Consider the following 21,264-nt stretch of genomic DNA (forward strand, 5'->3'; position numbering starts at 1 on the left):
TTCAACAGGCTGCTCCCCAGCAATGGGATCGAGATACCCTGGCTGACCCGGCAACCACATCTCAGTGGATAGCACCACCCTCGCTCTTCCCTCAGATCTGTCTTCTCCCCACACCCGTTCTCAGCTAATGACGGCCTTGTTCCTCTTGGAGCACACAAGTTCGGGCACCAAACCTCACCCTCCCGACACAAGCCCACCGCCCTCATGACAGTCACCCCCCACACTCAGCTGCTGCTCCCAGTCACCGCTGTTCCTCTGTAAGGCTGACCCTTCACACCTGTTTACCAAGGGACTTTGTTCTTGAAATTCTTCTCCCTCTTGTGGAACATTCCCACTGGGATAAATCTTCCCATCACCCACCGCAAACTCCTGCCTGACCGCACACCACCCACGTCGCAAGCCCCATTCGCTGTCGACCTCTACAGAACTGCCCACCTGATGGCACCTCCCATTCTCTCTTCAGCCCATTCCAGCCAGGTTCTCTCGCCACCAGGGTGGTGCCTGGGGCCAGTGGCTCAGTCCCTGCTGCCACACGCCGTGGTTCAGTCATCATCCTCCCCTTACAGCCTCCAGGAGGACCTTCCTCAGCCTCCGTGACTCTGCTGGCTCCACTCCAGCTCTTCCTTCTCTGTCTGCTTTGCCCGATCCTCTTCCTTCCGTCTCAGCACCCTGCCTCAGTCCCCTGAACTCATCCCCCGTCTACATTCCCTCTAGGCTGCTACCTCTGATCCCGTATGTCCGTGTCTCCCAGGCTTCTCTCCTTGGCCTGGCCTTTCCCTTCAGCTGCAGACTCGCTCATATACGCATCTCAAACTGGCCACGTTCAAAGCAAAAGCCTCAGTTTCTGCTCCAAAACACCTCGTCTTCTCTGTAAATGATGCCACCATTCACCTAGCTGCCAAGGCCAAAAATCCAGGAGCCCACCCTTCTGTCACACCCCAAATCTAATCAATCCCCACATCTAATCAACCATCAAGTGATTCTCACCAACTCTTACCTCCAAAACTCATTCTCCACCCCTATACCACTCACCACCCCCACCACCCCAGCCCAGACCGGCCCCCTCATCCCTGGCCTGCATCCCTGCCTCCTCACTGCCTTCCCTGCTGCCCCTCCTGCCCACATCTCCCTTAGCCCACAATCCACCCCCCTAACAGCAGCCAGAGTGACCTCAGTAAATGGACAGCATCTGGCTGTCCTCTGCATCTTCTTGTTCCTTTTTTTAAAAAAAGTCTCTGTGTTCCACATCTTCTCTCAGAAGGCCACCAAAAGAAACAGCAGAAGCCATTAATTAGTCTGTCACAGGTGACCTGGGCTGGAGTTTCCCTCTCGGCCACTCTCAAACTCGGGGAGGTTTTGTTTGGAGAGTGGCTAGAGGACAGGAGAGACAAGAAGGAGGTGACCACTGCCCAGGGCAGACTGGAACCTCACTCCTCTGCCACAGGTGTGCAGGTCAGCTGGTGGAGCCCTCCCACACAGCTAGTGGTGCTCAGAAAGGGTGCAGAGAGAACATGAGGTTCCCCAAGATGGCCACTAGATGTCCACTCAGCTCCACCAAGTCACCAGCTCTGCCAGCCAAGGACAGCCCAGCCTCCTGTTCTGACGGCCCACCAGTGTACGGCCCACCAGTGTACGGCCCACCAGTGTGTGCCCCTGGCAGGTCACAGCTGACGGACTCCTGGTCTGCCCAACGGTTCACCTGCACCTTCCAGGAGGAGCCACTGGCCTTCTCCACTCTGCTCAGCCTTGGTTATGACAGAGCCTGACTCATTTCAGCTTCGCCTCTTACGAGCCTGCAGGGGAGTGCTGCCCTGGGCTCACAGGGACTGGGGACATCCTGTGTCTGCCCGCAACATCCTTCGGAATGTCAGAGCCGTTGCAGCTGCGCACACACCTCAGGAAGAACCCTGAGCTGTCAGCCCCACCAGGCAAAGCACTCACCTGACCAAGGCAGCACACCAGGCCTCTCCTCCAGGGTGCTGTCCCCACCCCACCCAGGCCCAGAAGCTGGTTCCTGCCTCCTCAGTTAAAACCAGAGCTGTTGTCAGGAATAAATGCTGTTGGCTGTTTAAGAGGTTGTCTTGAGTAGATGCCGCCATTGTGGCCTTAATGACTAGATAAGAATCTGTATAATTAAGTGTATCAATTTTATGAAGAAAATTCTGATTAAAAGTTTTCATGTGCTTAAAACCATGAGAGGCTCTTGGCATTTCAGGTTGTGAAGGAGTGGATGAGGGTCGGCAAAGGCTGCTCAACGCAGGCTTCCAGCCGCCCCCACAAGCAATGCGGGGGCCCAGCTCCTGGCCCCCCGAGCCCCCTGCCCTCCGCTCAGAACCTGCCCCAGGCGCCCCTTTGCAATCTTCCTCTGCTTGGTCTGCAGCGTGCACTTGCTGCACAAGTCATTTACCTTAAATAATGCAAAGCCAGCTTCAGCCTAGTGCTGATAGCAACAATCACATGTTGATTAACTAAATATCTAAAGGGACGAAATCCAATTAGACAAGATTTACTGCACTGCACAGCACAGAATGGGGACGTCTGGAATTTTACCCACACCCCGATGTCCCCATTTCTGAAGATCTGCTTCTTGTCAGGACACAACCCAGCGACAAAGGATCTGGTGGGCTCAGCCTGACCCAATTCACATACGGCTCCAGCGGGGGAATTGGCCACCTCACCAGGCGACAGGTGAGGCCCATGCTCCCTGCCTGCACCGGCAGCACTTTGTGGAACTTGCTTTCTTCTTGGAGAGAATGGGCCAGACCACAAGAGGGACACTCTCAGGGTGCCCTCAGAGGATGCCCTCCAGAGCTAGCCCCTCAGAAACCGCCCCCCCCCCCCCCCCCCCCCCCCCCCCCCCCCCCCCCCCCCCCCCCCCCCCCCCCCCCCCCCAGCCCTAGTCAATGACAGGCACGTCTCCCAAACCCCGCCACCTCTCCCCTTCCTCCCCAAGGGGGGAGAAAGAACCAAGACATCATCACAAAAGTTCCCTAGCTCCGCTAATCAATGAGTGAGTAAAACCTCATCCCAGAAAGCACAATTAGCGGGAGGCAATTACCTCTGCGTATTCTGCCGACAATCCAGCCAAGCAAGGGAGCACAGAGTACACCCACACCCCCCCAGCCAGGCCCCTGTGGGTGACAGGCCTTCTGGAGAGAGGGGCAGGTGCTCTGTCCCTGCACCCTGCCTTCCTCTCGCCCTGCCACCAACCCACAGGGCCATATCACGGACACTTATTCACACCCCTAACCCTCTACCCTCGGCCCTCGCCCCTGTCCGAGCTGCCACTCACCCCGCCCAGCCCCCAGAGACCTGCCCCTGCTCAGCACTCCCTCCCTCCATTCTGCTCCCCACCTGGTTGATGACCAGAGGGCTGTTTAGAAAACATTAATCACGTCTCAACATTTAAATATTAGTGAAACATACAGAATGCTACCCTTGACGTGAAGTCCTGCATGATCTGCCCTCACCCACTGGTCTCCCCTGCGTGCCCCCACCTCACGCAACCCCTCAGGTGCCCCGGCTCCCTCCCAGGTTCCCTCAGCCTGAGGAGTGCTCTTCCCTGCTTTCCAGTTTGTGGAACAGTTTTCCCTTAAACCATCCACTTCGTAATGGCCCCTCCCTGGTTCAAGAGTATGATGGAAATACTGCTTGTGTGTGGATAGTTTTGTGCATGAACATTATAAAGTCAGAAGTTATTTCGTCAGGAAAAAGATACCTGGCGTCGGGGTCTTCTCTGTGTGCTGTATGAAGTGGTGACAAGTGAAAGGAACAATGAAGGGCACATAGAAAGTGTCTGGGAAAGAGTAAACAGAAACATGATACAGAACTACTGTCAAGGCTGAGGGGTCACTGCTCTGGGAAGGTCAAGCCCCACGGTCATGGGTGCGAGGGCCCGACTGCTGGGTCCCCTCAGACTCGGAGAGCACTTCTGTACACGAACAGATAAAATGCGAGGCTCTGTAAGTCAGAGGGGCTCTGTGGCTTCCGAGCTCAGCTCAGGACTGGGAGAGGAGCGAGTTCTCTGTGCTCACCACCTCAGGCCCAGAAAGCTGTTCAGGCCGTGCAGCCTGCCCTCCCGTCACCCGCACTCCAGGCACAGAGACACGAGGGGGAGGCACAGAACACACAGCTGGAGAAACCAGGATCCAGCCAGGCCTCTGCTCTGTTCGGCCCAGAGGGCTTGGACAGCTGTGTCCCGCAGAGCCACATGAAGGACACCTGAAGGTGACCGGACCCAGCACGAGCATCCCTGTGTTGTTCAGCCCTAAGGAAAGGACTCCATGGCCAAAGGAGGCATTTGCTTTTCCAGGTTAAAAAATACCAGACCACAAAGACCACAAGGAATGAACACTGCCCCCCAAATTCTGGGTCAGCCCCGGAGAGGAAAGAGTGCGTTCTAAGGGTCAGTTGGATGCAAACTGTCTCTAAATCCACGCTGTCGGCGCAGGTGAGAGAGGCCGCACTCAGCGCCAGGCTGAGGCCTCCCGCAGGCTTGCGTCATCCTCTTGGGACTGAGTCACAAGTTCTTCAGATCCGGCCAGGTAGGAAGAGCTATCCTTTTACGCCAGGGCAGGACTCTTTGTAGCAGAGGGACACACACAGGAAAGAGGTCACCTGACTGCACTAGGAGCTCAGTCCCCAGCTAACATGGCACACAGCACAGTGCCAGGCTCAAAAGAACTCTGCAAGCCCACTGGGCGGGGTCCCTGCAGTATGAGCTCTAACAGCAGCCACCCCAGGACCTGCTTCCACTGAGTCCTGGCCGGCCAAGGACGGCAGCCCCAACCGCCTGGGCCTCCAGGTCCACACAGGGGCCCAAAAGCAGAGCAGGGGAGCAGAGGCCCCAATCCCAGACACCAACCCTTTTACTATTTTAAACAGCTGTTACTATTTTAAAAGCTTGGTTTCGATGGGCACATGGCCTCCACAGCACAGCAAGAAAGGTGTCATCTTGCAAGGAGAGAAGCAGACAGCAGGCCCTGCTGGTCAAAATGGCATGGGGGACACTGCCAGGTCCACCTCCCCTGGGGTGCCACTTGTCCTGGCCCCTCGGGCAGCCATGGAGGCAGCACGAACCTCAGGGGGGCACCACACAGACTGGGCACTGGCGTACAATAATTCCTAGGCCCACCTCTGCCCCCAGACCCAGAGTCGTCGGGGTGAGGCCCAGGAATCTGTGTTTTTAACAAACACCACAAGCAATGCTGATGCTGCCAGTGGTCACGGTCAACTGACTAGTGTCTGGGGTCCCTGTGTGCAGTGGGCATGTCAGATCACATAAGACCCAACGGTGTCAGGTCTGTTCAAAGGAACCACATACACACACACACACACACACACACACACACACATACACACATGCTGATGGTGCTCCTCCCAGGGCAGCTGTGGTTGCAAAGTTGAAAACAGTGCTCTGACTTCCTGCCCACCTGCCCCACTGTCCAAAAGCCCAGCTTCACACACAGCAGGGCATCAGCATGGGATGAGGAGTCAAAGTCCACGCCGTGTCCCCAGGTTTTGTCACGGGGGAGAGAAGGGCCCTCTGCACTGCCATCCGCACCCTCCACAACAGACCTGACAGCCAGCCACCCATGCATGTCTGCCTGCACTCACCCATTTCACAGAGAGAACCTTGAGAGCTGGCGGGAGGGCGGGGAGAGGTTATTTTCTTAAAGAAGAAATCCAAGCCCTGGATGCTGTGGCTCAGTGGACTGAGCACTGGCCTGCAGACCAAAAGGTCACTGGTTTGGTTCCCAGTCAGGGCACATGCCTGGGTTGTGGGCCAGGTCCCTGGTTGGGGATGTGCAAGAAGCAACTCTCACACTTCGATGTTTCTCTCCCTTTCTTTCTCTTTCTGTTCCCCTCTCTCTTAAAATAAGTAAAATCTTTTTAAAAGAAGAAATCCAATGATTTCTGCTCTATTTTGTATAGACATACACACCAACCTACAAGCTTTTACCCTTTGACCTCTCACCCAGAGTACAAGGGTTCATGTCTCTACTCCTGACCCTCTGACAACTGTACGTGCTCAAGGAAAAGAAAAGGAAATGGCCAGGAGATTATGTTTGTCAAGTTCCTCGTTTTTGCACGGGCCCTCATCCTCGGACTGAAATGCATTTTTCCTGCTTTCACACACCCTTCTCCGTCACCCCAAGGCCACACAGAAAGCTCCCCCTGACCCCTAGGGACACAGGGGGACCCTTCCACCTGGTTTGGGTTTCCGGCAGAGAACACATGGATCACTTTTCCAGTGAAGTCCTGCTAATTGCAACCTCAACTCGCAGGTGAGTGTCTCACTAAGTGGAGGGGAAAATGAGCATGGAGAATCCACAAAGAAAACTAACAGATTCCAGAAGAGACTCTGACTTTTTATTTGGAGCAATGCACATAAAATCTAAGATTCTAGAAAACCCTTTGCACTTCCTAGTTAAGCAGCTGGGGAGCCCCAGTCTGCCCTGGTCAGAGGTCAGGGTGGAGGTGATTCATGAAGAGTTTATTATATTCCCAGAGCACAAGCCATCTGCCCTGATATGTGAATCCTGAGAATCATGAAACAGCCTGGGAAGGCGGGGCTAGTGAGAACCGACCCCTGGTTGTTGACCTCTTCTGCAAGACAAGCATCTGAAAGTGATGCACACAGCATCTCCCCTCACTGTGACCGCAGCCCTCGGAGATCAGCCGCACTGGCCTTACTCACCATCTGTTATGAGCGCTCTGCTGGTCAGAACCTTCCCCAGCATAAACTTCAGCACAGCCAGGATGCTGCAAAGGATCCCACTTAAAATGGAGACACTGAACAGGAAATCATCCTAGAAGAGAAAGTTCCAGATTTCAACAGTTCACCTGCTAGAGCAGATTACCCGCAAATCACTTCCTTAACATCAGCTTTGTTCCCAGAACAATCAGTCGAGTATGCGGCCACCAGGTTGCGGGAGTATTGCTTGTTTTCTTCTTAGTTACCTGTGTCACTGGAAAAGATGATCAAAAACAGATAATCCTGACTTACATGTCCTTAGAAACCCATTAAGTATTTCTTTTCCTGTAGGAGACTCCTTTCTGTACTATTAAGCCAAAATGATTGGCAATCATTGATCATAACAGAGTTGGTCAGAATTGTGAAAACAGTGCCTTCTATGTAGAATTTTTCAGAGATAATTTTAAAAGCAGCTGATGAAGAATTTTGGAGCATCTAAGTGTACCACTGGCCTCAGAACACGTCAGCACAGAGCCACTAGATCAGCCACACTTACGACCACACTTTTCCCTTAAATTCACATGAGGCAACTAGAAGTTCAACTATCGCCTTCAAGGTGCGGAAAAGGCATCTAAAAATACCTTCTACTAGTGACATCAACTTAGCGCTTCCTATAAGTCGTTACCTTGCCTTTGCAAGCAAATGAGTGAGTCACATGCCAAGGAGAGCACCACTGTCTCATGACCTGAGGGCCCAGGACACTCCTCAGCCTCAGCTGCCCTGCGCCGCTCCCACAGGACATAGCCTCCAAATTCTCCACTATTAAAATGCAATTGCCAGCAGAAATCTCATAAAGCATCACATATACGCAAAGAAATTGGATTCCTTCAGCATTTTATTATTCAAAATCACTAACCTGCTGACAGAAAGTTGGGAAGAGGGATGACAGCTTGCTTCCCTGAGTTCAAAACTGAACAAAGTCGCCAGAAAAATCACCTCACTGCAAACAGGACAGCGATCTGCATGGCACCAAAGCAGCTCCCCCACTATCCTGGTCGGTGGTGGTTGGTTTTAACACATGTCCACAAGTCTCTTGCAACTCCTCCCTCTGGGGGGCACAAGTAACTCCTGTAACCTCCCCTGCGTGTGGGCTGGACTTGTGACTGGTATCTAACCAACAGGGCACGGAAGGGGAAAGATAGGAACTCTGCAGTGGAGAGCCCGGCAAGTGGGCTTAGCCAAGTGATCAAGACTAAAATGACCTGTAATAAATTAGGCTATCATGTGCCTCCTGACTGACATGGCGAGAAGAACGCCACTTGGTGTTCTACCCAAAAATCCATAACCTCAGCTTAATTGTGAAAAACATTAAGCAAACCCATATTGAGGGACAGCCTACCAAATAACTGAGTGCTACTTCTGACACATGCCAAGGCCATGAAGGACAAGGAGCAACCGAGAAACTGCCATAGATGGAAGGCTAAGGAGACGTGAGGACTAAATGCAGCATTGCGTCCCAGACTGGGTCCTGGAGAGGACCAGGTCAATGAGTGGAACAGCTGGGAAATCAGGCAGTCTGGAGCTTCATTACCGGTGTTACCAACACCGTAGTTGGGGTGAATGCTCCCCGGTCAGCCACGTAAGATGTTAAACCACAGGGGAGGCTGGATGAAGGGCATACAGGAACTGTCTGTAATCTCTTTGTAACTCTTATACATCTACAGTTATTTAAATTTCTTTTAAAAATCACCTTACTGAAGTTTCACCTCCTTGAATTATCAGTAAGGACCGCACCACACCTGGTCCCTTGGCAGACCCAAGTCCCTGCTGCATGTGAGGTCGCACCGCAGGGGCCGTGGCAGGAGGACCCTGAACCAGATGCCCTCTGTGCAGGCACTCTGCAGACGCAGGGAAACAGCACGAGCATTACTGAGCAATCACACATCAACACAGACCCAGGTGGTGATTTGGTGATGGAATTCAGAAAGCTTAAGATGGGAGACTGGGGCATTCAACTAAGCACTTCAAGGCCCCCAAATCAGAGGCTGAATTCTGACCTTGCTCACCCCATACCTTTCTGGCTCCATTCAATCACTGTGTTTGCAAAGCCCTCATCCCTAAACCTCCCAAGGTGGATAAAGTCTGCATCCACCCCACCCAGGGCCCAGGGGGCGGGGGTTGAGGCGCCCCCCACCCCAGAGGCAGCTGGAGAAGAGCCACTGTGGCTGTGGCGCTCCTCTCCTGGGTCTGCATATCCAGGAAGCTTACTGCTGACAAAGGGCAGTGATGAGCCAGCAGGCCTTTGCTCAGGTACAAAATCCAAAAACAGAAACAAAGCCAACCTCTCAAATCTCAATTCTCTTTTCCGTAAAGGGCAGCGAGATACCTACAGCCCCTGGCAAACAGCTGACGTGCAGCAGATCACAACTGTCGTCCCAGGGTCCAGCGCGCCACCCAGGCACTTACTTACTCCCCCCAGCGGCTGCATGAGGTGCTAATGGTAAGCCCTGGACTAAGTATGGTAAACATTCCTATAAAAGAAACACAGGGGACTTATTACTGAGAAGAAGGTATGAGTGGTGAAATGTAGAGAAATGTAAGAGACTGTGATTGGGGCCCACAGTGGCTTATAAAGAGAGAAGGGGTGTTTGGGGCCTATCCTTCACCTTAGAAGCTTCACCTCAGAGAAGTTCTCCAGGCTTAGGTGGCTCTGAGGTCCAATTCCTGGAGGAACAGGGGAGGGGTTGCTGATGTCATTGAGTAGTAGTTGAAGGCACCGAAGCAGGAGCCTCCATGAGTACCTGTGTGACTCTGGGCAGGTCACTGACCTCCCTCTCTTCCTCCACACCCACCTCTGTAAAAAGGAGAAGCAGCAGACCTCCCACTCCTAGCGGCTGCGTACCGTGTCCACAGCAATTGGCAGAATTCCCTTCCCAGGTGGCTTTGAATCACACTTGGCCACCAGAGCCATCTGTGTGACACTCGGAAGATAGAAGTGAAGGGGCAGCTCCTAGTCCCTGAGAACAGGTGCAGGGCCAGGTGCTGCCACAGCCCATGATGGGCTGCGGATCCACTGACAACCCTTAGAGGGAGGGTGGCAGCAGCCCCCAGCCCCGCCCCGTCCTGCGTCCTGAGCCCGGCTTGTGTGCAGCCTCACAGCGAAAGGCACCCACATCATCGGGGTTGAGGCGGTGAGGGCGAGGTGTGGTTCCAGTCCATCTTCGGGCACCCAGATGGTGCCTGCTCTGCGCCACTCGTTACCCACATTTCCCTCCTCCCAGGCCCCTGCGACTTCAGGCCCAGGTTCCGGTGGCAGCCTGACAGGGGCTCTTCTGCAGCCCCCAGCCTCCTGTAAGGTCCCTCCCTGCCACAGCACCCTATCGGGTCCACTGAGAGTGGGACCGCTTCTCTGCTTGGAGCCGGCACGCCACTTTCTAAGGGCGTTTCAAAGTGTTTAGCCTGTGCCTAGAACACAGTAAGTGCTCTGTTTAAATGTGGAGAAGCCAATATGCAAAACCCAAGTTTTTCCTGTCCATGAATTATTTCTGCCACCCACGCTGTGTTCCCCAGGTCAGCTCTGAAGGAACAACGCCTGTATCGGCACCCTCTTGGAGTCTGAGAGAACAGAAACTGTGCCATCTCGAGGCCTCACCCAGAGCTACAAGGTTTGGTTGGCTACTATTGCTGCACTGACCTGTCTTAGAAGGAAACTAACCCTGAAGGACCCATAGAGGACCTGGGCTGGCACAGACCTGCCCGAGTCCTTCTCCCAAAACTGGAACCAAAAGCAGGTCCAGCTGCTTGCTACAGAAGCCAATACTCGAGAGGCGGGTGCTGATGTAAAAGAAAGGGGTTTATCTTCAGGTGCCAGCCATCTGGAAGATGGGGGCCTCCGGTCTCAAAGCCCACCTCCTCCTCCTCTCAGTGGAGGCAGAGGTTTTTATAAGGGGGGACGGGAACAGAACAAAGTGACCAAGGGAGGGGGTTGAGAAGCTCTCTACGTGCCCTTCCAATAAGGTGTCAACATGAGAGACATTTGAACCTCTAGAGAATTTTTGGTGAGTTTATTGGAGCCAAACTGATGACAACTGCGGGGAAGCAAAATCTCAATTAGACAGGCTTAGTTAAGGTGAAGGTTGAACTTTATCAGAGAAAGATTCTGGCCTAGGATATGACTACCCGCCATGCACTGATTTTAGTTAATAAGCGTTCATTTCAGACCATCCTTTGTGGTTACTTTAGGTCTCTGAGTTTGAAAGCCTGCCTCACAGGCCTCTCCTGAGCTTGTCAGGTTAAGATGTGGCCCCTTTTCCTCCACAAAGGCAAGTGACCATCCGGAGTGCATCATCCTGGCTTAGTCATCCAGGATCCGCATCATCCAGGGCTGCAGGCCAGCAAATCTCCCTGAACTGGGATGCCTGAAGGTTGGAGCCTGTATCTTTTGGAGTTAGTGCCTAGGATCTTATACAAACACGCTGTGCCTCTACAAGCTACACAGTAGTCAGAGGCAGCACTCACAGACACGGTGTCCGAAGAACGGTGGGGCGGGCTCCAATTTCCCACCGTTACAAAACCAGCTTTCAGAACCCTAGGAGAGCTCTGTGATTTCCCCACCAGAGCCCACCTGGCTCTCCTCTCTCCACTCTCCCACCGCATGTATTGTTAGCAGAAGCCTGCTCAGCACATTAGTCACTGTCACGGACTGTTTGGTCCCCCAAAGTGCATATGTTGAAGCTGTAACCCCCCGAAGTGATGCTGTTTGGAGATGAAGCCTTTGGGAGGAATTACGCTTAAATGGGGCCATGAGGATGGGGCCCCTGGGGTGGGCTTAGGGGCCGCATAAGAAGAGGAAGTGAGCTCTCTCTCCACCTGCACCCACTGAGGGAAGGCCGGGTGAGGTTGCAGTGAGAAGGCAGCTATCTCACTGAGGTGTGAGCAATATCATTCCTCTTAAGCCACCAAGTCTCTGGCATTTTGTTATGACAGCCTGAGTTGACTAAGTCCCTGGGTGTAATAAAAAATAAAAGTGTTTCTGAGAGGATTCCTCTCTAAGAGTTAGGGAGCCAGAGCAGGTGTGGCTAACGATAAGAAATTACAACGCTAGCAGGCTTGGGAACACCACTAACTTCCTTCAAAGTGCAGCCACACCCGTCGTGCCTCACTGGATTCCCACAGCCAGGTCTGGCTGGCATCTGACGGAGGAAAAGCAGATGCACAGAGGCCGAATGACTTGCCCAGGGTCACTTAGCTGGCGGCAGGACCTGGATCAGATCCCAGCTGGAAGCTGTACCAGGTTGCTTCATCTGTGGCCTTGTCAACATCTCTCACAGCATCACTGAACCACGGACTCTGTAAGAACAGAGGGGCGGCCATTTCCTTGTTAGGTATCCAGTTTCCACTGTTACTAGCACTGGGCCGCTACGGTCTCAGGTTTGAATAGAAGATGAGGGCAAAAAGTACAAGAAAACTGGCCACCGACTCAAAAGTCAAGTACAATTTTAAAAAAATAAAGGGTAGCCAGAGATTGGGAAGAAAACATTTGCAAACACATTTGTTAGAGATATTATACCTAGAATATATTAAGAATTTCTATAACTCAAGAGAAGAAAACAGAGGACTCAATTTTTTTAAATAAGCAAAAGGTTTGAATGAAACAATTTACCAAAAAAGATACATGATTAGCAAATAAGCACAAAATACTCACCATCAATTCATCAACAGGGAAATGTAAATCAAAACCACCACGAGACGCTACTACATACCAGTTAGAGTCAGTAAAATTTAAAAGAAGTAATAAGGATGACAGTGAGGATGCAGGGCAACTAGATCTCTCATGTACTGCTGGTGGGAGTGTAAAGAGGTACAGCCACTGTGTAAAACAGGTTGGCCATTCCTTGTAAAGTTAAATATTAATTTACCATAGGACCCAGCAATGCAACTCAGTGGTGTTTTCTGAGAATAAACCAAAGCCTATGTCCACACAAAAACCTGAATACTAATGTCCTTTGCCACTATTTTCATAGTGTCAAAACACTGGAAACAACCTACATGTCCATCAGCTGGTAAATGGACAAACCAATGAGGAGATACACCCATACAGTGGAATACTGCTCGGCAATGAAAAAGAATGAACTACTAAAGCATTCAGCAAGGCTACAGCTACACTTCAAAAGCATTATGCTAAGTAAAAGGAGGCAGACAGAAGAGACTAAATACTTTATAATTCCATTAACAGTACAGTCTAGAAAAGGAGAATTATGCCAACAGAAAGCAGACTAGTGGTTGGGGAGGGGTGGTAATTAATGACTGCAAAAGTACATCATGGAACCTGTTGGAGTGACAGAAATATTCTGTGTCTTCATCGTGGTGGTAGTTCTTTGACTATATATACCTATCAAACCCCATCAAACTGTATGAGAAATTGTATTGTATGTACATTACATATCAATTTTACTAATTTTTTAAAAAAGCAATTTATTGCCTTGGCTGGGTGGTCCAGTTAGTTGGAGAATCATCCCGTACACCAAAAGGTTGTGGGTTTGATCTCCAGTCAGGGCACACACCTACGTTGTGAGTTCAGTCCTCGGTCAGGGCATATACAGGAGACAACCAATCGATATGTCTCTCTCACATTGGTTTCTCTCTCTCTCCCTCACCCCCGCCCCACTCCCTTTCCCTCTGCCTAAAAACAACACATCCTCAGGTGAGAATTTTTTAAAAAGCATTTTACCTCAAGGACTCCTCAGGTAACAAATACTTACATAGTTCAGTTTATGCACATTATTATATTATACATAATGTCCATGATCACTATATAGGGTAGGGAAGAGAGATCAGACACAATCACTATAAAGATTAAATCGGAAGCTTGGAGAGGTCAGTGGTGCAACATGGACCCTGATGGGCCAACTTCAAGCCTCATGAATTTTCTGCTGATATATTTCCACTGTCCGGGTGGTAAACACTCCTTTTTATAGACTTATCTCAAGTGTTTCCTCCTCTGTTGAGCATTTCCTGACAACTCATGCTCTAAGAATGACACTTGCACTCTGCACCCCCACGGGGCCACGTCCTTGAGGGTCCCGTGGCATGTCCTTGCCCTTGTTTCTTTCCTCATCTCCCTCTTCTGTAAGCTCACTGACGGAAGAGACCCTTTCTCACTCACCTCAGTATCTATCCCCATGACAATAAAAAAATGGTGATATGAATTACCACACGGCACAGAGGGATGTGAGTCATAATCACCCAGACTTTTAGAGCATTTTATGGAAGATGCAGAAATGTTATCCATGTAGCCATTTGTCATCCTGACCCACAGTACACGCCAGTGGCATGAAGTTACAAAACCGAGTCAGTAAAGGTGTTCCTGGGGTGGTGGGGCAGGGAGAGAAGAGGACTAAGCTGACGGATTTCTAATGATCAAAGGGGATGTGGGAATGCACCCCAGAATGGGTGCCCTCGAGCACCAGCTGTTTCTCTGGAACTTTGGAGGGAAGCAGGACTTCAGTGAGGGCAAGGCCGAATTTGCAAACATGGGAGGGGGGTGGGAACAGACCCTCAGAGCCATACACATGCTCCAGATCACCAGACACAAGGTGGGTCTGCACACCTCTCTCTGCTCCCACCGGCCGGGGCTGTGGGACGTGAAGGCCCGACTCTAGAGGCCTCCCCACGCCTATCACCCCACAGCCCCAACCCTACCTCCGGACAGCCTAGGGGAAGTCACCTCAACCTGGTCTCCGCCTTCCAGACCACGTGTGACAAAGGCCCATGGTCAGTCCATCTGAGAAGAGGATTTTTTCTAAGACCTAGTTATACCCTAAATCTACAATTTCCCAACCTCATAGGTCCCAAAACATGAAAAGCAGCACCTTAACTCAATGGAACAAATCACTTTATATAGAAATTCTAAGACCCAGACAGACCCCTGCAGCACAAAAAGCTTTCCACCCTAAACTCCGTGGTCTGTGCCAAGACTAATCCTGTCCTGCCTAAGAGATCACGTCACAGAAACACCCGCATGCACTGGCTCCCACCCAGGTTCTCTCCACCAGCCCCATGAACAGGCAAGGGAGAGCCCACCTTCCCCATAAGCATCAAGTGGTCTTAAAACTACAGAGCATTAGAGCTGGAAAAGGGCTTGGAGATCATCTAATCGATGATGCAAGCGGGGAAACTGAGGCTCATACAGAGCAGGTGGCTCCCCCACAGGCAGCAGAGAGTGGCAGAGGCTAGGGCTCGGACCATTGGCCGCCTTTACCTCAGCAGCCAGACGCTGTCAACTCCTTCTCATTCTCTGCACTGGAATGTGGTGAAAGCGACAAGGCTAATTTTGGGATTCAAAGGCAATTAGGGGAGAGCTGATAAAACTGATCTGGGGAGGATCTTGCACAGACATGTGGTGTTAGTCATCACACACCCACTCAGCCGACCCTGGTCAGCCAGATCCAGGCCATCACAGTCAGCTTCCCTCCAGGAAGATGCAGGGCCCTGCACTGCTCCACCCACAGACTAGGGCCCTGGCAGATGAGTTCCTGTGACCTGATGTACACTGATAAAATGGTGACCTTTTCCAGCCCCTCTCAGCAAAGCCAAACCCAACCAAACCAACCAGATGGAGCCAACCCCTCTGCCTCACCTGTACCGTTCTCCCCTTCTCCCACTCTGCTCCAGTCGCCCTGGCTTCCTCCCTGTTCCTCAAACAGAGCGAGCACACTCCTACCTCAGGACCTTTGCTCATGCTGTTTCCTCTCACTTCCTCATCCCTGTCGTATCTCTACTCGGATATCACCTTCTCAGTGAAGCTGTTCCTTGACTATAACCCCTCTCCATTGCTGATCTTTTATTTTTAAATAGCACTTTTCACATTCAAACACATTTATGGATACTTAAATTTAAAATTACACTAAAATGACAACAAAATCACAGCTATCAACAACTGAACCTAAAAACAAAAACAAAAACAAAAACAAACCAAGCAACAACTAGAACAGGAAGAGAATCACAGAAATGGAGATCACATGAAGGGTTATGAGTGGGGATGGGGAGAATGGGGGAAAAGGTACAGAGAATAAGAAGCATAAATGGTAGGTACAAAATAGACAGGGGGAGGGTAAGAATAGTATAGGAAATGGAGAAGCCAAAGAACTTATATGCATGACCCATTGACATGAACTAAAGTTGTGGGGAGCAGGGGGGAAGCTGGGAGGGGGTGCAGGGCAGAGGGGAATAAAGGGGAGAAAAAATGGGACAAATGTAATAGCATAATCAATAAAATTTATTTAAAAAGAAAAAAGTAAAACTGAAAACTCAGTTTCTCATTTGACTAGCCACACCCCAGTGCTCAATAGCCATACATGGCTATTGGTTGTCATATCGGAGAGTGCAGATTTAGAATATTTCCTTCATCTCAGAAAGCATTACTGGACAGTACTGATTAGAAACAAGTTACTTATTCCCTCTGAGCTGCGACAAACCAATAAGTGGCCAGAACGTGTTCTAGACAATTGCAGGGCAGAAGCAGACAGATTATGACCTGACAAAGGGTCAAAAAAACTTATTAAGCAAGGCATCAGACCTAGAATTTAGCAGTCTAAAATTCTAGGGCTAAAATTCATTACAACTGACTTACACCCAGTCTCCAAAAGGAATCTAGGAATTTATTTTTTAAAAAATTATTGCATAATTTTTCATTGAAATATAATTAACATATGATAAAATGTACAGGTTTAGACATTCAATTTGATGAATTCTGTCAATGGTAGCACCAGCTGAACCACTCCTAAAACAAAACGGAGTGTTTCCCTTACCATAACAAGCTCCTTCACGTCCCTTTTTCCACCCCCTACAACTACTTTCTGACCTCAACTACCATGGATTAAGTTAGTCTTTTCTCAAATTTTATGTAAATAGAACCATACAGTATTGTGAAGCTTTGTGTGGCTTCTTTTGTCGACATAATGTTTTTAAGACACATCTGTGTGGCTGCAGGTGGTAGCGGTGTGTTCTGTGCTGTCCTGAGTTCGAGTCTGAGTCTGGTGATCAGGGCCACAGCCCTCCCATGGAAGGTTTTCTCTTACTCAGTCCAAATGCCTCCAGTTCATACTAGGCTTTTTTATCCAGGTTCTAAATGGAGATAGGCAGTTTTCTTGCAGATAGGAGATGCAAGAAACAGGCAAAGAAACTGGAAGAAAGTTGATGGGGTTTAATCATCTCCCCTTATATAGGAGACCATCTGCCGTCATGTACCTTCAGATCAAAACATCGGGGTAAAATGACCTCAGGTAGAGAAACTGCTAGAACAATCTCTCCCATCAGTGTCTATCAGCAGCCTATAAAAAGATTAGTCCAATGACTGATCAAGATCTTGGCTGCAGGGATGTCCCAATGCAACTTTATAACCCTATCAACCTGCCGGCTAAAACTGAACTCTACCACTCTCCCCGCTACAGGACTGCATGCTTGTGTTCCCCCTAAATTCCTGTGTTGAAGCTCTAATCTCCAATGTGATGGTATTTAGAGGTGGGGCCCTTGGAGATAATTAAGCCAGAAGGACGGGGCCCTCATGAGCAGGATTAGTGCCTTCACAAGAACAGACGCAAGAGAAAGGATCTCTCTCGGCCACGTGAGGACACAGCAAGAAGGTGACCATCAACAAGCCAGGAAGTCTGCTCTCACCAGACACCAAATCTGCTAGTACCTTATAACCTCAGAATTTCCAGCCTCTAGATCTATGAGAAATAAATGTTTTAAATTCTGCTGAAAATGGAAGAGTAGGTAAACATTGTGCTTGCCTCCTTCCATGATTACATAAAAATTTTAACTAAATTATAGAACAATCTACCTGGAGAGCCATCTGAAGAAGCTGAACAGAAGTCCTATAACTAAGGATATAAAGAAGCCACACTGAGACTGGTAGGAGAGGCAGAAACACAAAATGATCTGGTCCTATAGCCACGTATTGTAGTTGAGAAGCAGGAGGGACAGTTCAGCTGCAGAGGACACACCTCCCAGGAGCAAAGTTTCCAGCCACACACCAGGCTCCTCAGCCCAAAGCACCAGTGCTGGGAAGAGGAGCCCCTACAACATCTGGCTGTGAAAATCTGAGAGGATTCCATCCATCCATTTGAGACAGAAAAAGGCTATTACAAACTCAGGTATCCTCTTAAAGGACCCACACACAGCCTCATTTGCTTACAGGCACCTACTCTGGGCTCCAGCACATTGCCTGCTTTGTAGCTGCTACCAGGTAGCCCCAGGTCAGTCCCAGGCAGCTGCTTAACCTGGCATGCACTGGAGTCCCTCCTAAAAGGCCCCAGAACCAACCCACCAGGTATCCAGCTTCAGCCACAGTAGAGCAGCAAACCCAAAGGGAGGGAGGTCTTGGCACACCAGACCCTGCTGGGGCGAATCCCCTTCTTTAGGGTCAGCCACACAGCAACTTGTATGCTGTGGTCATGGCCAACCCTCACAACAAGTCAGCCTGAGGGTCGACCCCACCCACTGACGTGCCAACAGCAATCAAGGCTCAACTACAACAGGAGGGCACACACGGTCCACCTAAGGAACACTCCTGGTACACTCAGCTCAGGTGACCAGGGAGGCTGGGCCACTGGGCCCCAAAGGTCACCTACCACATAAGTCCACTCTGCCAAAACTGGGAGATGTAGCAGATGCACCTAACAGAGAAACAAACACAAGGATACTGTCAAAATGAGGAGATAAAGAAACATGTCCCAAATGAAAGAACAGGAGAAAACTCTAGAAAAAGAACTAAATGGAGGCTAGCAATCTATCAGATACAGGTTCAAGAAACTGGTTATAAGGATGCTCAATGATCTCAGTGGGAACTTCAACAAAGAGATAGTAAGCAGAAATAAAAGTTTGTTGGTTAAGCCTCCCAATCTACATATTTCATTACAGCAGCCACACAGACAAAAGACATCCACCATCACTCCCACCAACTCATACACCAAACGGAGGTGGGGGTGTGAGTTAACGCCTATAAACCAACTTCATCTCCCGAATGGTTCACACTATCACATAGAATGGAGGATCCTTGCTTCTGCCTCGTCATCAGCCAGCAGCAGCTTCTTACACTGTGATACTGACTTTCTCCCTCCTCTCTGCCACCACCCCCATTTTTCCATATAGCCTCCTCCTCTCAGAGTGTTTTTATTCATGGTTTCTCACAGGAAAATCCTCTCTAGAAATGAATTCTTTTTGCAGTACCACTTGTCACGTCCTACTCTAAGTTTATTCCTTACCACAGTGACACCAGTAGGTGCAATTCCAGGTCGCAGCGAACTGTGGTCACTCACACCAGACAGAGGGCCTGTCTGAAAATCCAACTCAGCCACTCCCCAAAGACCAACGCTCCCCTTTCCATCAGCTGTGCGACAGCACACGGGGGCATATGGACACTCGCTTGCTTACGACTGCAAAAAAAATGCATCCTTTGCTTTCCTAATGAGGACAAATTTCAAGCCATTCTGACACTGTGCATGTTATAGAATTACCCAGGGACATGCTAGTGCTGGATGAATAATAAATGTATATCGATTTATGGCCCCAGGCGAAATTAAAAGTCACTCTTACCCTCAGATCTTCTTGTCCCCCACTCCCACCCCCAGGCAGAGGAGAAAAGCTAGCAGATGTGGAGAAAATTATGCAGAGCACGAGCCTTCAATTTCCCTTGGTTATTAAATTATATTGACAAATTGCCATGGATTCACAGTAAATGACTTCACAATTTAAAAATTAACATATGAGACCATTCTGATGTTGGGAGGGTCAAGAGCTCATGTTTACATAATCAGGTAAGCAGCTGGGAGGTTTCGTGGCTGGTGGACATTGGGGTCACTGGTGGGACTTACAGACTGGGGAGTCCTGGTCCCTGGTGATTTTTGGTGGGCTGGCCCACCTGCAAAGTCTTGTGGAGGGAGCAGATGCCCAGCTCCATGGATACCATGAAGCTGAGGTAGGCAGGGTCATGAGATGCCAGAGAAGACAAAGCAGTGTCAGCTGAGGCAGTGTGACTGCCTCAGGGGCAAGGTGGGCGCTGTGAAGTGCTTGGCTACCACGCTAAGATGCAGCCTCATTTCTGTTAACCAAGGCATCAGTCTGACAGTGGTTTGTTAATGCAAGATAGCAAAGCACAGCTCACCGGGAAGAAGCACTCTAAATCCCGGAACACCACCATGAAGTCTGAGGTGAGCCACCCTGGCTGGGCTCACACACCTTCTTCCCTGGAGGACCGCTGGGCATTTACAGGGAGAAACACCTCCAGACTCCCTAAAACCCGGACCAAGCATAACAACCCCTCAGCTACAAGGGCACAGAGGCATTGCGTCATGAATAGCTCTTCCCTGCAAAGGAAGGAGGACCTTCTGGCAGCTAGTTCTTGCCCCCATTGTTGGTATGAACACCACACCAACAACCCAGTACAGAGTTCCTTAAATAGCAGTCATAACAATACAAGCAGATATTGTTATTAATGCCCATTACAGATGAGGCTCTCTTTCCAAAGGCTTAATAACCACTTTTGTTTTAAACATAATCATTACAAGATTCAGTCTTCTCTAATGTTGTCTGATGGCCCTCAGTTTCAATTTTGGCTTAAAAAAAAAACAAATAATACACATTGAAAAGAATATAACTTCATATATTAGAAAATGCCTTAAAAATCAGAAGGGCCCTGGCTAGTATAGCTCAGTTGGTTGGAGCATCATCCCATAACCAAAATGTTGTGGGTTTGATTCCTAGTCAGGGCACATGCCTGAGTTGTGAGTTCAATCCCCAGTCCAGTCAGGTACAATCCCCTGTTTGGATGTGTGGGAAGCAACCAATCAATGTTTCTCTCTCTGTCCCTTCCTTTCTCTAAAAGCAATGAAAAAATGTCCTCAAGCAATGAGATATGTATACACACACACACACACAATCAGAAGGGATTCCTATTAAAGATCATGAAACAAACACACATATTCAGCTTTTGTGAGGCCACTAAATGGCAGCACAGGAAGTTTATGTTAAAGGCATGAACCTACATGGAAAATGAAAACAAGAGAAGGACAATAGCCACCAAATTGTACGAGCTGGAAAAGAAGACAAACGAGTAGTGCTGCCTTAAAGGTGCAGGGAACGGTGGGATCCTAGGGCAAGGGGGAGCTGGAGAAGCAAGACACCAAAACCCCAAGGACTCAGGAATCCACGCCACTGGGCACTCCTGGAGTTGGGGTAAAAGAGGTGACACTAAAGCACAAAGAGTAATTAACAATGTCCTTAAGAGGCCCCGGGCCCCTCCTCCACTGGGCACGGGGTGATGGGATGGCTCCCAAGCAGGCGGGAAAGTGCATTTACCCCAGGGATCGAAACAGAGGGTCTCTGCCCTGGGCACACCAGGTGGGGCTGACGACAGGGCCACAGCCGCGAAAAGTGGGGGTTGAGGGAGTTGACCTTGTACCCTGCCAAAGTAACTAGTCCAGGAGAACAGAGAAAATTATCTAACTGTATAAAGTGAAATGCATGGACTTATAGAGAAAACCAATTATATTTGCAAACAATAAGAC

General features: G+C 49.9%; 1 protein-coding gene across 1 annotated transcript in view; it reads right to left on the reverse strand.

Moving 5' to 3' along the window:
* The window catches only part of TMEM163 (transmembrane protein 163), a 221,871-nt gene that overhangs the window by 7,599 nt on the left and 193,008 nt on the right, over positions 1-21,264 (reverse strand). The window contains exon 6 of the mRNA XM_036023651.1: positions 6,701-6,812. Within this exon, the coding sequence (XP_035879544.1) occupies positions 6,701-6,812 (112 nt within the window). The remainder of the gene's footprint in view (positions 1-6,700; positions 6,813-21,264) is intronic.

Source organism: Phyllostomus discolor, chromosome 4 (assembly GCF_004126475.2).
Source record: "Phyllostomus discolor isolate MPI-MPIP mPhyDis1 chromosome 4, mPhyDis1.pri.v3, whole genome shotgun sequence".
Classification (NCBI taxonomy): Eukaryota; Metazoa; Chordata; class Mammalia; order Chiroptera; family Phyllostomidae; genus Phyllostomus; species Phyllostomus discolor.